The following is a 16,812-nucleotide window of genomic DNA, read 5'->3' as shown; positions in this document are numbered from 1 at the left end:
GGGCATAAATGATGATACCATAAACCAATTAGGAGAACAATGAATAATTTGTCTTTGAGCAAGGAAGCACTAGAGAACATTATCAAAGGCAAAATGGACAACTTTGATTACAATAAAGTAAACGTTTTTGCACAAACAAAACCACCAGTAACAAGATTAAGAGGGAAATAGAAACCTGGGAAAAAATCTTTATGGCAAGTATATCTGATAAAGGTTTCATTTCTAAGATATATAAAGAATTGTAAATTTATAAGAATGCAAGTCATTCCTTAATTGATACATGGTCAAAGGATATGAATAGATAATTTTCAGATGAGGAAATTAAAGCCAATTAGGATTATATGAAAAAATGCTCTAAATCACTATTGATAAGAGAAATGCAAATTACACAATCTGGTACCATCTCACACCTCTCAGATTGGCTAAGATCACAGGAAAAGATAATATTAGAGGGGATGTGGGAAAAGTGGGACACTAATGCATTGTTGGGGGACTTCTGAAATGATCCAAATATTGTGGAGAGTAATTTGGAACTATGTCCAAAGGGCTATCAAACTGTGCATACCCTTGGATCCAGCAGTGTCTCTACAGGGTCTTTATCCCAAGACATCATCAAAAAGGGACAAGGACCCACATGTGCAATAATATTTGCAGCAGCTCTTTTTGTAGTAACACAGAATTGGAAAAGGAATGGATGTTCATCAACTGGGGAATGGCTGAACAAGTTGTGGTACATGAAGCTTATGGATTATTATTGCTCTAAAATGATGAACAAGCTGATTATAGAAAGGTGTGGCAAACACTATTTACTTGAACTGATGCTGAGTGAAACAAGGGCAACCAGGAATACATTGTGCACAATAACAGCCAGGATGTGCAATGGTCAACCAGAAAAGGATTGGTTCTTCTCAGTAGTTCACTGATCCCAAGCAGTCTCAAGAGACATTGCTATATATATATATATAAATATAAATATATATATACACATTATATATATGTAAATATATATAATGTATGTATGCATAATTATTATTAAAGCTGTTTATCTTCAAAACATATGCATAGATCATTTTTCAACATTAACCCTTGCAAATCTTGTCTTCCAATTTTCCCTTCCCATGACCCAGCCCTCCCCTAGATGGCAAGTAATCCAATATATTTAAACATGGTACAAAATATATTAAATCCACTATATGCATAATTTATAAATTATTTGCCAAGAAAATCAAATTAAAAGGGAAAAATGATAAAGAAAGGAAATATAACAAATAAAAAAAAGAATGAAAATCTATTTCGAGCTACCTCAATTTCTCACTCCCCTCTCTCTGGGTGCAGATGGCCTCTTCATCACAAGACATTGGAACAGGTAAGAATCATGTCATTATTGGAACCATTGATCAGAATTGATCATCATATAATCTTCTTGTTGCCCAGTACAATGATTCCGTTTCTGCCATTGCATTAGCCTCAGTTCATTGGACCTCTAAACCTCTCTGAAATCATCCTGCTGATCGTTTCTTATAGAACAATAAATTCCAAGGCATTCATATGTCATAACTTTTCAGCCATTCCCCATGATGGGCATCCACTCATTTGACATCCACACAAAGAGTGCAAAACATTTTTTCCCCATTGGTCTCTTTCCTTCTTTAAGATCTCTTTGAATCCCTTTTAGACTTTGGACAAAACCCATCTGCATCTCAAAAGCGAGGGACTGGATAAAATCCAAACATCTATGTTCATTTCTTCTTCTTTTTTTTTTTCCTGTATTTTTTATCTCTCCCATGGTTTTTCCCCTTTCCTCTGAATTTTATTTCCCAACATAATTCATAAAGCAATGTGAATTAAAAATAAATCATTTCACTATAATTAAAAAAAAAGAATTCCAACTCAAATCTTTCTTCCCCAAACCTAGCATTTTCTTCAGGCTAACTCCCAGAAGCCTCTTGCAATGCTCATATCCCTGCTTTCACTTCCTTCACTGGAGAGCAGTTCCTAGACCTTCTTGGTCCAACATCCAGGGTACTTGCCTTTGCTTAAATAAAAGATCACCTTGTCTCTGCCAACTGGAAGTCCTGGCCTTGGAAATCAGGGAGGGATGAAGGAGAGGAAATTTATTCTTTTAGGGAATGGGGTCGGACCAGACCTCCATTCTGACTTTTCATATGAGTGCACACCCATGACTTTAGCAAGAAAATCATAAAGGGGTCACTTCCTTTTTTTTGGAGAAAAGAATCAAATCTTTTCCCCAAAATGTTATGATTGTTTCCATTCTGGCAGAACTTCTAACTCTGTACCTGGAAAAAGGGCTCCTGGGCCTGGGCGTCAAATTACCTTCCTCCTTTCATAGAACAGATCCATTGTCTAGTTTTCATCAGGGCCTCTAACGGGGAACAGCTGAACCTGGGAAAGCAGGAAGCCTGGGTCCCCAGGTCTACCTACGAGGGAAGACTGTGGGGATGCCCTGGTGGAGTCTGGGCTGAGAGTCCTAAAGGGAAAATGCAGACAACGAGCCGCATGTCTGGGACCAATGGGAACCAGCTTAAGGATGGTTCACTTAAGGGGGCCAGGAAAGAGCTTTGGTCACCATGGTGCAATCCTGTATAGTCTTGTTGTTTCTTTGTATAATTGGAAGGAAGGGACTCGAGGATCCTTAAAGGGGTTGGATCTTAAGGAAGATCTAAATCAATAAGCAAGAGGTGGGGACAGGGAGAGATTGGACCCCTGGATCCTGATCAAAAAGCTGAAATCAGAACTCTGGGCTTACTAGGGAGAAAGTCTTCAATGTAGGCAAGGAGAACCAGGAAGTTGGAGAGCTCATCCAGCAGCGAGACTTAAGGGGTTGCTTCCAGCAGGTGAGGGTAAAGAGAGGATGGCACTGGAAAGAGGATTCCAGTTGAATGAGATGAGGTGAGATCTTTCAAGACAGTTGTGAAAATTTGAATAAGGCTTCATCTATTTTAGAATTTGAGTAGGCCTGAAGGATTGAAGATTGAATCAAGGGCATACTTAAGTCCCCTTCCTGCTATCCTCCCATGACATCATTTTCTCCCTATTTCAGTTAAATATGGGCAATTATGTACTTATTGATCAAATTAATTTCTTGGGTAGTTCCTGTGGTTAGAATATAAGATCCTCAGCCAATGAGGATGAACTTTTAAAAAGAGAATTAGAAGAAAAATGGGGAAATGAAATGAGATCAATGCAAGGAGGAATGGAAAATCATATAATGCCATACAACAGAGATATGAAAAAGACACCAATTCATTGAAAAAAAAAATTGTGAAATGGAAAAAGAAAGTAATGAACAAAAAAATTCAATTCGCCAATGACAAAAAAGCTAAAAAAGGTAACTGAAGAAAATAATATACTAAAAATTAGAATTAAACAAATGGAAGTGAAGGACTCAATAAGACTTCAAGAATTAGTCAAATAAAAAAGGGAAAAAAGAGAAGAAAATGTGAAATATTTCTTGGAAAAACAACTGACCTGGAAAATAGATGTAGGAGAGATAATCTAAGGATTATTGATATTCCTGAAACCCATGATGAACAAAAGAATCTAGACACTATCTTACAGGAAATCATAAAAGAAAACTTCCCTGATATTTTAGAATCAGAAGGTAAAATAGCTATCAAAAGAATTCACCAATTACCTGAAGGAGACCCCAAAATTAAATCCCCAAGGAATATCGTGGCTAAATTTCAGAACTATAGCACCAAGGAAAAGATATTGCAAGAAGTCAAGAAGAAACAATTTAAATAGCAGAAGCCACAATTAGGATTATCCAAAACGTAGCAGCTTCTACAATAAAGGATTGGAGGACCTGAAATTAGATATTTCCTGAAGGGCAAAGAAAATTGGATTGCAGTCAAGAATAAGCTATCTAGCTAAAATGAGTATTATCTTTCTGGGAAGAAAAGGACATTCAGTGACATTGGTGAATTTCACCTATTTCTAAAGAAAACACCAGAACTCAAAAAAAAAATTTAATCTCCAAACACTGAACTCAAGAGAAGCATAAAAAGGTAAAAAAGAAAGAACTCTTGAGAATTATATTTCTGTTATGAGTATACTTACAGAATTCGGGTATAATTTGATTTTATTAGGATAACATGAAAAAGAAACTAGAGGTGGAAAGGGACTGGAAATGGTTTGAGATTTTGGGGATGGGGGAGATGTTAATAAGTCTGGCTGTTTATTAGGATAATTCAATTTCATCTTACTTGGATCAGATTTCTCTGTGTGGCCATAAAAGCCATATTGTTTTCTTCCAAGTGCATCTAGGAAAGATTTGCTGACTTGGCATAGAGTTGCAGCTTTTAGAACTGTGGTGGTTTTTTTTTTTTTTAATTGCTGTTTTTTTTGTTTTGTTTTGTTTTGTTTTTTTAAGTATTTGTGGTATATTTGATTGAATACCTGAGGAATATCTTGATTCTTCCTCCATTTAAGGGAAGAAACTAGAGGTGCAAAGTACTGAAAGAAGATGAAAAAAGAGGCAAATTAAGGAAAATTACATCTCATGAAGAAGCAAAGAAAACCTCTTATAACAGAGGGAAAGAAGAGAATAGACAAGGAAGAAAGCTCCCATTTGAGCTTTGTGTGAATCTTACTCTCATCAGATTTAGCTCTAAGAGAGAATATCAAATATATTTGGTTTCACAGAATAACTTGTCTCACTTTATAGGGAAGTGGGAGGGAAACGGGGGAATGAAAGGGAAAGACCAATAGAAGGGGAAAAAGAAGTATTAGGGGAAAGATATAAAAAGGGGGGTGGGAGGGGCTCTATGAGTGCTGGGCCAGAGGTTGGGCACAGATATGTTCTGGCTGAATGTTGGAGGTAACTACCCTAACTTTGGGCCTCTCCTGTTTCCTTTGGGCTCTCGATTCCGTTTTGCTTATAGAGCACAGCATCGGTTTTGCATCTGCCTTGCTTTTTGATACCAACCCCCCAATCTCAAATTCGACCTGAGCTCCATGGACTTGGAAAGAGAAAACCATCTGAGGAGTCAGGGAGGAAGCTGGAAAGATTGAGAAGATGGAGAGAGGAAGGAGCCAGACTTTGGGGGACTGCTGGATATTCTTATAGCAAATAAGAGACATTACCCCGAGTCTTGGGGATTTATGGACAGCTTTGCCACAGGGGATGAAAAACAGTCCTACTATGTGTCAAATGTATGTTGCTGCTACTCTTACTCCAGTAAGGAAAGTATTTCCAAAAGTTATGTTATTTTATTACATGGATGATATATTTGGATGTGCATCCGAGGAATAAATGTTAGCCTGTCTACAAAAGACCATGGATACACTAAGATACTACAAATTGCACATAGCTCCAGAAAAAATTCAAAAACATGCTCCTTTTCAATATTTAGGATATGGAGTATATCCTAAGGTGTTCACAGTATAAAAACTTTCCTTAAGAACTGAAAAGTTAAACACCTTAAATGACTTTCAGAAACTGATAGGAGATATCCAATGGATGTGATCAGTGTTAGGCTTGACTACCTATTAATTGCAACCATTATATGACATTTTAAGGGGAGACAGTGCTTTAAACTCACCACGTCAGCTTACAAAAGAAGCTCAAGAGGCTTTGAGAGAAGTTGAACTGGCTTTATCCAATGTGGTTGAAAGAGTCACTCAAAACCCTTGGAAATACTCAGTTTTGCTACACAAGAGACACCCACAGCAGTCCTTCATCAAGGAGACAGTGTGATAGAGTGGATGAACCTCCGGCACAACCAGAACAAAGCCTTACTCCTTACCCAGTGCTTGTGGCTAAAATTTTATTAAAGGCCATTAAGCCAGCGGTACAATTATCTGGGATAAGACCTGACAAGATATGCACCTTTTATAATAATGCACAAATTAATGTATGCTGTGAAACCATCCCAGAGTGGCAAATTTTATTGGCCACACCTCCAAATTTTGCACATGGGTCTCCATTAAAAATAACCAGACTGTTACATAATTGGCAATGGATTCTTGAAGAGAAGGTTTCTAAAGTTCCTCTTAAAGGACCAGCTATCTTTACAGATGCATCCAAACATAATATTTGCGCTGTATACTCTCGTGACTTTATAGTTAATAAAGAGAATACTCAGAACTCCTTTTCAGTCCACTCAGCACAACGAATTGTATGCACTCATTCTAGCTCTTACTTATTATCCAGGAGATATAAATATTATATTTGATTCGGCCTATTCAGTAGGTGTGGTACAAAGAATTGCCACAGCTCAATTAAAATTTGTAGCCTCTAATATATACCAGCTCTTCAAGGAACTTCAAGAGCAAGTGAGAAAGCATCCAGGTAAGATTTATATTTTGCATGTCCACTCTCATAGTGGATTCCAGGTCCAATTTTTGATGGTAATTCAAAGGCAGATAGCCTTCTAACTATATTCTTTCATTTCAAGAAGCTCAAGAATCTCATTTTAAATATCATCAGGCTGCTTGAGCTTCACGTTTACAATTTGGAATAACAAGAGAGGAAGCAAGGAGCATAGTAAAAGCCTGTACAGCTTACCTTCCTTTCCATGCTCCTACACTGCCTCCAGGGAAGAACCTTGGGTTCCCTTAGTTTGAGACCCAATGAAATTTGGCAAATGGATGTGACCCATTATAAATCTTTTAGTCGTCTGTCTTTTATCCATGTTGTGGTAGACACTTTTTCAGGATTCACTTTTGCAATACCAGCAGCAAAAAGGACAGCCCGAGTGGTCATTGAATTCCTTATACAAGCATTTGCAATTATGGGTGCACACATAGCCATAAAGCCATAAAACCACAAGCCATAAAAACAGACAATGGACCTGCATATACTTCCAAATATTTTGCATACTTTTGTGCACAGTATAAAATTTTTACATATCACTGGCATACTCTTTAATCCTCAAGGATAGGCAATAGTAGAGAGGAGAAACAGAGACATTAAAATGCTCCTCCAAAAACAAAAGAAAGGAAGAATCACAGGTAACCCTAGAGAACTTGTAAATCTAGCTCTTTGTACTATTAATTTCTTGATTTTTGACAAAGATGCATTGGCTCCAGCAGACAGGTTTTATGGGTTCATTAGAAGGGCAGTGTCCAGTGCAAGCAGCTCCACTATTTTTAGATAATCACCAGGTGATGTGGAGAGACCCAGAAAGTGAATGGAAAGGACCAGATAGGCTAACTGCTTGGGGGAGAGGGTTTGCTTGTATCTCCACAGGTGGAGAAGGAATCAGATGGGTGCCAACGAGCCATATTCACCTTTTCCATTGGAGAGGATGGAGCAGACCCTTGAAACTAAGGCAAAGACCCAAGAAACATCAGATAGTTTCATTGCTGACTGGGCCCACCACTGAAAGAGCATGACAGTTATGGCGTTTGACTCACAGACATCGAAAATTGTTGGACTTCAAAACCCTCAGGAATCATTGGATTCTCTGAGAAATGATAAGACTGTTGCAGGACTTCAAAAACTTGTGGGGATCATTGGATTCCCTAACACATGAAAAAAAACTGTTGCAGGACTTCAAAAACGTGTGGGTATCATTGGATTCCCTGACACGTGAAGCAATGGAGAATAGATTGGTTTTGGACTATTTCTTGGTTGCTGAAGAAGGCGTATGTGTGACTGTTGTTTACATACCCTCCTTCTAGGACTTCTGGAAATCTCTTATAACACCTTATTGATTTATTTATATTGTTATATCATGACTTGCATATACAATTCATGTTTGTTGCACCAAATTAAGCCTGAACTGGTTGTAGGGAGAGTCATCACTAATGGCCTGTGCGTTATTGCTATGTGCTCGTGTAATACCTCCCATGCTAATGGGTTTGTACATAGCTGTTTCTAATAAGAACCTTCAGCCCAGAAACCCAGTAGCAATCCCCACTTCCCTTTGGTGCTTTTCATCTCCCTTCCTCAGAAGATGTTGGGGAGGGCATGATCATCTCCTTTTAGTGTTTTCACCTCCCTTCCTGAGAAGTGGGGGGGGGGCGTGATCACCTCCTTTTGGGGGCTCTCACCATCCTGAAAAGTCAGGGATGTTGTGACCACCTGTGTTCTAAGACAAAAGAAAGCGGGTGATGTAGAGGGCTGAAACTCTTGAATTCAATGCACTGAGGTCAGGACTGTCCAGCGCTTGAGGCTAACTACTGATTGGACAATACTCTCTGGGCATATGCTTAGAAAATGGTCATTTCCACTATCCATACTGGCTCAATGATTGGTGTATAGAGGATTGTAGGAGGGACTATGGGGTGGAGTAAATCTAGTCAGGGACACACTCTTGATGGTAGATGAGGGGGAAAGTGGTCGTGGAGAATCTGCTTCCATCCTGTTCAATCCTGAGTTTAAGACTCAAGACAAAGATGGACTTTGGCTTGATCCTGATCAGCTGATCTGGGTAGTGTCCTAGGTGCTGAGGCTAACTACTGATTACAATAACTCTGAAGGATTACAAATCAGCCTTTACTGACCAGATGTTGCTTGTGGATGGGAATTGGAACTAAATTGGAGGAAAGAGGGAAAGAGGACGTCAGAGAATGCAATCCTCTCAGTCCTCCTTGTATCATCCTTTTACATGAAGAGATCCATTCTACAGCCTCCCCATCTGGCAGGGGCTCTGTTCACAATCAGGAATGAAGAAAATGGTTGAGATGAACAGATGTAAGAGATGAATAATATCTAAAGAGAAACTATCTTCTCATCCTGGAAAACACATGAAAATCATCTAGCTCAAACTACTCAAAACTAAGAGAATAGGTCTAGAGACAGAAACTAGAGAATCTGCCATGACAACCCTCCCCAAAGGTAAAAAAAAAAAAAAAAAAAAAAGAGAAAGAGAGAGAGAGAGAGAGAGAGAGAGAGAGAGAGAGAATGAATAGTGAGGGAATGCAAATTCTTAAAAAGGAAGAACAGCCTGAAAGAAGCAAAGTAAAAAACATGAAGATTCAAAAAAAAAAAAAAAAAAAAAAAAACTGGCCACATTCTAAAATAAAGTGCATTGAATTCTAAGAGTGAAAGCACACAGACATCATAAGGATCATCGATCGCCCAGAAAGACATAACGGGGGAAAATGGAGACAAGGATGAAGAACATAATCCAAGAGAACTGGCTAGAACTTCTAAATAAAGAAAAACTTAAATTAGAAAGGAAAAAATTCAGAGAATCACCTACAGAAAAACAAAACAAAACAGCCGTGGCTCCTGACTCCAGCTAGGAAGCACAAAGTCCTACAAGTCATAAGGAAAAAGACCTTCTCATAAAAAGAATCTGGCTGACTTCTGTAGGCTGATCTGTCCCAGTGTTCTCTACCAAATTCATTTTTCTTTTTATTTTAATGCCTTTACATTTCCTCACAAATCTGGCAAAAACCAAATAGAATTTTCTACCAAACCCTTTCCGTATTCATTACTTACATAAGATTTCTTCCAGTGTGGTATAAGATTTCCCTTTTTCTAAAACCCTTTCCACATTGGCGACATGTAGAGGGCTGGAACTCTAAAAAGGTGTATTGGAACCTAAGAGAGCAGAGCACTTAAGGCTAATTTCCTACTCAAGATATGATGATGATCTATAAACATAAGGTGATTGATGGCACTCCTCATGATTGGCACTTGCTGAATGTGTTGTGCTGAGGTAATCAGAGGCAAGGATTGGAGAGCAGAGGGAAAGGGTCAGAGCCTCTCTGCTAGAACATACTAAGGAGAGAGGACTTGAGGCTCCAGACATCAGGATTCACCTTTGGCAAGCCATGTGGCAGCTTGCCTGTGCCTTCACTTCTCCTAAAGCCCAAGGACTTTGACTGATCCTGAGGCCCTGCACAGAGCTAGTCTGGACATTATAGTTATATTCATAAGGTTTCTCCCCAGCATGGCTTCTCTGATGTACAGCAAGTGATTCCTTATATCTAAAAGTCTTTCCACACTGGTTACATTCATAAGGTTTCTCTCATGAGTGGATTCTCTGATGTATGGTAAGAGATTCCCTTTCAAATCAAGCCATTCTCCAAGTGATAAATGGTCAAAAGATATGAACAGAGAATTTTCAGATAAAAAAATTGAAACTATTTCTATCCATATGAAAAGATCCTCCAAGCCATTAATCAGAGCAATGCAAATTAAGACATCTCTGAGATACCACTACACACCTGTCATATTGGCTAGGATGACAGGAAAAGATAATGCTGAATGTTGGAGGGGATGTGGGACATTGATACATTGTTGGTGGAATTGTGAATACATCCAGCCATTCTGGAGAGGAATTTGGAACTCTGCTCAAAAAGTCATCAAACTGTGTATACCCTTTGATCCAGCAGTGCTACTACTGGGCTAATATCCCAAAGAGATTTTAAAGGAGGGAAAGGCACCTGTATGTGCCAAAAGGTTTGCGGCAGCTCTTTTTGTAGTGGCCAGAAACTGGAAATTGAATGGATGCCCATCAACTGGAGAATGGCTGAATAAGTTGTGGTATATGAATGTTATGGAATATTATTGTTCTATAAGAAATGACCAGCAGGAGGATTTCAGAAAGGCCTGGAGAGATTTACATGAACTGATGCTGAGTGAAATGAGCAGGACCAGGAGATCATTATATAGTTCAACAATAATACAACATGATGATCAATTCTGATGGATTGATCTTAAACAATGAGAAATCAGTTCAATTTGTTCAATAATGAAGAGAACCAGCTACACCCAGCAAAAGAACTCTGGGAAATGAATGTGAAACACAACATAACATTTCCAATCCCTTTGTCTTTGTTTGCACTTTTGATTTCCTTCTCAGGTTAATTTTACCTTATTTCTAAGTCTGATTTTTCTTGTGCAGCAAAATAACTGATTGGATATGTATATATATGTGTTGTATATAACATATACTTTAACATATTTAACATGTATTGACCTACCTATCATCAAGGGGAAGGGGTGGAGAAAGGAGGGGAAAAATTGGAACACAAGGTTTTGCAAGGATCAATGCTGAAAAAATTACCCATGCATATATCTTGTAAATAAAAAGCTATAAAGAAAAAAAGAGAGAGAGAAGTTCCCTTTCTGTAAAATGCTCTTCGTTATAGTTACTTTGACTTATCAAAGTTTGTCCTCAGTGTGGCTTCTTTAATGTACAGTGAGAAACCCTTATATCAAAAAGTCTTTCCACACTGGTTCCATTAATAACATTTCTCTCATGAGTGGATTCTCTGATGTACAATAAGAGATTCCCTTTTGGTAAAACCCTTTCCACATTGGTTACATTCATAAGATTTCTCCCCAGTGTGGATTTTCTCATGTGTAGCACAGATTTCTCTCCAAGTGAAGTCACAGGGACTTATGGATGGTGGCCTGTGCGGTTCTCCACAGAAAGGCTTTTCTCCTCAGTAATGTCTTTCATTTCAAGTCTGATCTCTTGTTCTGAAAAAAACAATAAGATACAATACAAACAAGAACAAACACTATACATCTATAAATATTTATATCCCCTTCCTTTTATTAGTAAAAAAAATTTTTTTTTCATCTTAGCTGAGCCATTTGGGGGTAAGGGACTTGCCCAGGTCACACAACTAGGAAGTGTTAAGCATCTGAGGTCAAATTAGAACTCAAGTCCTCCTGCCTTCATGGCTGGTGCTTTATCCACTGCACCACTGAGCTGCCCCAAAGATTTGATTTCTAATGAGCTTCATGCACAAAATCATTGGATTCTCACAGTAAACCTGGGACAATACAGAAAGTATTTTCAGTCACACAATGGGCACAACTCGGGTCTTCAGCTCAGAAGGTTGAGTGACTTGACCCAAATCCCAGCAGCCTTGACTGAATATTACACCCCATGAATAGGCAGCCTCTGCCTATAATATCTGATGAATTATCTCCATTCTCAATTTTCTCAATTTTTCCCTTTTTCATTCATTTTCTGCACTATCAAGTTATCACATGCATTTTTTTCCTGATACCTTATTTGAATACTAATCCTGTTGAGGTTTTTAATTATTTTATCTGAGGTATATATAATTTTGTTCTAATCCTTTTCTTCTATCAAATAATCACTGCTTATTTGTTTTTTTTAATTTATTATCACATGCCCCTGTATATTCTTTAATAAACCCAATTTTTAAAAATTGCAGGAAATCACACATACACAAGAATATGGGTCTCATCCCAGAAAATAGAGTTAATCATTCTATGGCATGGAAGGAAAGAGCATGCTATTGCACCCTTCCCTTTTAGAAGTTCAAAAACTCCTTGAAGAATTGAGACAATGATCTAAGGGATTTGACTAAAAAATGTGTCAGTGCTTTGTTAAGTGGTAAATTCTCCCTTGGAAAACAAGCATATGTGCATATGAGAAAGGAAAACAACCCTTTCTCAGTGATTTCAAATGACCATGATCAGGAACATTAGGACAGGAGGAGAGACATTCATTCATTCCATCTCCCACCTCCCTGGTAGCCTGTTTTTTCTTCTCTCTCTGATGGACAAAGGGAATGCGGCAAACAAACATTGGGGAATTGTTGGGGGACAGATAATTCCCCAAGAGCCTCCATTGCTGTGGATCACAGCATCTGAAGGAGTAGCAGGAAAGCCTTTGGTGACATAGGTGTTGGGGATTGGGAATGAGATAAATTAGAGGCAGAGGGAAGAGGAGGGAGGTCAGCCACCACAGAGGTGGGAGAGGGAATGAATGTCTCTCCTCCTGTCCTTGTTGGCTCTTATGTATTCTATTATAATTACATCATTGTAGTTGTCAATCTTGTAGAACTATGTTAAGTACTAAGTACATGTACTGAACTAGGGAACTCACAGCTAAACTAGGTAACCATTGTCTTACCTATTGCTCTGAGTTAACACCTTGTTTCAATTATGCTTCTCCAGAGTTCTGGCTCATTACAGTTCTATATACTATATATAAAGCAGAGCTAACTATAACTAACTGGTCAGTTTGCTAAACTCCTTTATGCTTCTAGGCTGCCATTCAGTGTAGCTGTTATGTTCCTTTAATGGGGTCTTCCCAATTCTTTTCTTGAGTAACCCTATTGCCCTTTCAGCACTATTTCATATTTCTCCTTGCTGGTTCTTATTTTCTTTCCATTTTCTTTATAACCTGTTTTCCTAAATAAGTTACCTTTTGGTAAGGAGAATGGCCTTTGTGAACTTGGGACATTTTTGGTTCTAACTAGGAAGGGCTATCCTGACCTCCTCATGGTCTCTGTGTAATGCACATTTCAGCTTTACTTTTCTGTATTTGTTCCCTTTTGAACAACAGGAAGTTTTTGAGATTGCCATGGATTGGTGAATCTTTCTTTTTCTCGAGGGAGAACTTCTTATCCATAGGGTAAGTTTTCAGTAAAGGAAGGAAGTCCTGATGGAAGACTCATCTCTGATTGATTCCTTAACTCACACCCAAGAGAAGACATTGTAAATCTTTCCTTCAACAAGCCTCCCACAGCCCCTCTTTACCCACATGAGGGGTGTTAATGCACTCCCAACCTTTTCTTAAAGAGAAAGCTCAGCTACCTCCTCATTATTCACTGGCTCTCCTCCTTTGGGACTTTTCTGATTGGGCTCTCCACAAATCCCTTAATCAAGAGGCTCCTTCCCAGCCAGACCTCTTTCCATATTTCTTGGGCCTCTGGATTTCTTTTGATCATTGCCAAGATGCAGGGATAGAATACTGAAATTCTGACATGGTAACTCTTCCCAAAGAAAGAGAAGAGAGAATAGAGAGGAAATAAAAATATACAAAAATGAATGAGAGCCCAGAGAAAATGAAATAAAGAATTAACAGTTGAAAAATCTTCCCTTGCTGAAGGAAGTGTACTGAAGGGAAATACACACCAGGGACATAGAAAAGCAAAGGATGGGAGCTCTCAGGGAAGGACACTGGTTAAAAATAATGGACAGGCTCAGGAAGGAACTGGCCAAAGAGAACTGGTCACTTCTGGACAAGAAAATGAAAATGCAATGGAAGGAAGCCCCAGCTCACCCACATTGTTCCTCCAAACATCAAATCTGGGATCCCCAAACCAAACCCATGGCTACAAACTACCAGGCTGCTAGTAGTCACCTTTAATACAAAGTCCTACCAGTTGAGGAGAAAGACCTTCTCATGCCCTGTAACTGACTGACTTTGGAATAATAACATACCAATGCAAACCAAGGAGATAAGGGCAAGGAACAAAACAATGGGTTCCAGAGAGCACTGGAGCTGAGATGGGGCCCAGGATGACCTAGCCTGCAGAGGGGAGCTTAACAATAAGGGACAAAAAGGTGGCATTCTGTGGTAAAGAGGGGCCTGAGTTCCAATAAGAAGACAGAGAAGTGGTCAGATAGGAAGGGGAAAAGGCAGGAGAGAGCAGAGTTCTAAAAACTATGAGAAGAGAGGACCCTGGAGGAGAGAGAGTCATCAGGAATGTCAAAGGCTGGAGAACAATCAAGAAAATGGGGGATTGAGATCCATGGACTTGGAAAGAAAAGACCACCTGAGGGGTCAGGCAGGAAATTGGAAAGATTGAGAAGGTGGAGAGAGGAAGGGGCCAGACTTTGCAGGATTGGTGGATATTCGTATAAGAGACAAGGGACCTCAGCCTGAGGCTTGGGGGTTAAGTGCCTGAAAAGGCTACTTTGAGTTAAGGGGAGCTGTCACTCGTGAGGGGAACTAGCACTGGGAGGAGCAGGAGAGCATGGAGACAGGGTTGTGATTACTAGGAGAATGCTAAAGAAAATCAAAAGAAGAAAGAGATGGTAAATATCAGGGGACAAAGTTCCCCAAAATGGAGCAGTGTTCCCTCTGACCCTGCAGTGACCCACACAGTATTCTGAAAGGAAGCACCATGGAAAGGAGGAATCTGTGGGACTGGCTTAGAATCAATGGCAGAAATGACCTACATGGAAGAGCTGAGAAAGTCATCTTGGGAGCTTTGACTGTAGGAAGTGTACAGGGAAAAGAGAGAGAGCACAGGAAAAAAGGGGCTATGGATCAGAGCATGAGAATCTAGGCAAGGTAGAAAGGGAAGTGGGAGAGTGAGGAGAAGAGCAATCCTTATGGGAAAGGGGAAGAAAAATGGAGGAAGTCTAAAAACCAATGAACTGGACTAGCTAAAGGGCAAGAGAAGAAGGGGAATGTACAAGAGGATGTAAAGAGAAAGGGGGAATGAAGAAATGTAGATTGAGATGAGAGCAGAAGAGATGAATTAATCTCTGAGGAAACTAGAGGCAAAAGACATATTTATGGCATCTTCTAAATATGAAACATTTAAAAAACAGCTAGGCCAAGGGAATAGAAATCTTAGAATCTGCCATGGCAAACCTCCTGAAAGAAGAGAAAAAGAAAGAGAATAATGAGGGACTGGAAATACTCCAAAAGGAAAGGGAAGCTTAGAAGAAGTGAAGTAAAAAACAAGAACATTCAAAAAAATTGGCTCCTTGCTGTAATAAAGTGCATTTTATTCTAAGACAGCAACCCTAAGGATCATGGATCTCCCAGAAACACACAACTGGAGAGAAAATGGACTTAAGGATGAAGAAAACAATTCAAGAGAAATGAGCAGAACTCCTAAACAGAGAAAACTGAAAGTACAAAATAAAGGTTTCAGAGATCACCTACAGAAAAACAAAACCAAATCAAATAACCGATGGTTGCTGACTCCAAAGCTATTGGAGCAGTTATATTGAACAATTCAGTTTAGAAGCATAAAGCCTTATGAGTCATGAGAAGAAAGACCTTCTCATACAAGGGATCTGGCTGACTTCTGTAGACTGATCCCTCCCAGTGTTCTCTACCAAATTCATTTTCCTCCTTACTTTAACACCTTTACATTTCTTCACAAATCTGGCAAGAACCAATCAGATTTTTCTACAAAACCCTTTCCATATTCATTATTTACATAAGATTTTCCTCCAGTGTGGACTTTCTGATGTCCATAAAGCCTTCTCTGGAATCTAAAAGTTTCCACATTGGTTACATTCATAAGTTGTTTTCTCAATGTGGGTTTTCTTAAGGATAATAAAACGGTCCTTTTTGAATAAAAGCCTTTCCACAGTGGTTGCAATCATAAGGTTTCTCTCCATTGTGGATTATGTCTTGTCTAATAAGATGTCCCTTGCTTCTATAACCCTTTCTACACTGGTTACATTCATAAGGTTTCTTGCCAGTTTGAATTTTTTCTTGTGTAACACAGATTTCTCTCCAAGTGAAGTCGCAGGGATTTTTGCATGGTGGCCTGAGAGGTTCTACCACAGAAAGGTTTTTCTCCTCAGTAGTATCCTTCATTTCAATGCTGATCTCTTGCTCTGAAAAAAACAACCAACAACAAACAGTAAAATAGACACTATACACACATTAATATCCTCTTCCCGCCATCAAATGAATACAAATTGTTATTTTTTATTTGCAAAGCCAAAAGAGAAAAATCTTGTTTCTTTTTTGTTTTTTACAAAAGTTTATTTTCAAAATATATGTATGCATAGATAATTTTCAACATTCATCCCTGCAATACCTTGTGTTCCAATTTTTTTTCTCCTTTCCTTCCCCCACTTCCCTCCTCTATCTATCAAGTAATCCAATGTATGTTAAACATGTACAATTCTTCTATACATACTTCCACAATTTTTATGCTGCACAAGAAAAATCAGTTCAAAAAGGGAAAACAATGAGAAAGAAAACCAAATGCAAGTAAACTACCAAAAAGGTGAAATACTAGGTTGTGTTGCTTACTCAAGCCCCATAGTCCTCTCTCCAGTACAGAAAAGGCGGCTACAAACATTTTTTGCACATGTGAAAGGCCTTTTCTTTTCTTTAAGATCTCTTTGAGGTACAGGTT

General features: G+C 38.8%; 2 protein-coding genes across 4 annotated transcripts in view; both read right to left on the bottom strand.

Annotated features, from left to right (window-relative positions):
- LOC111718933 (zinc finger protein 300-like) overlaps positions 1–16,812 on the bottom strand; it is a 177,555-nt gene that overhangs the window by 142,958 nt on the left and 17,785 nt on the right. Inside the window, exon 4 of one of the 3 annotated variants that reach the window (XR_004232628.1) lies at positions 15,877–16,282. Coding sequence is in view for 1 of the 3 variants with exons in the window: in XM_031957091.1 (XP_031812951.1) it covers positions 15,987–16,282 (296 nt within the window). In the remaining 2 variants the exon portion in view is untranslated. Of the gene's footprint in view, positions 1–11,599; positions 16,283–16,812 lie in introns of those variants that run through there. The other 2 variants (XM_031957091.1, XR_004232629.1) reach the window with 2 other exon arrangements.
- Positions 11,010–16,812, bottom strand: part of LOC111718837 (zinc finger protein 260-like) — a 99,071-nt gene continuing 93,268 nt past the window's right edge. Inside the window, exon 7 of the transcript XR_004232627.1 lies at positions 11,010–11,407. The gene's annotated coding sequence lies outside the window, so the exon portion shown is untranslated. The remainder of the gene's footprint in view (positions 11,408–16,812) is intronic.

Source organism: Sarcophilus harrisii, chromosome 2, assembly GCF_902635505.1.
Source record: "Sarcophilus harrisii chromosome 2, mSarHar1.11, whole genome shotgun sequence".
Classification (NCBI taxonomy): domain Eukaryota; kingdom Metazoa; phylum Chordata; class Mammalia; order Dasyuromorphia; family Dasyuridae; genus Sarcophilus; species Sarcophilus harrisii.
Note: the sequence above shows the minus strand (reverse complement) of the source record. Positions and strands in the feature narration are given on the sequence as shown.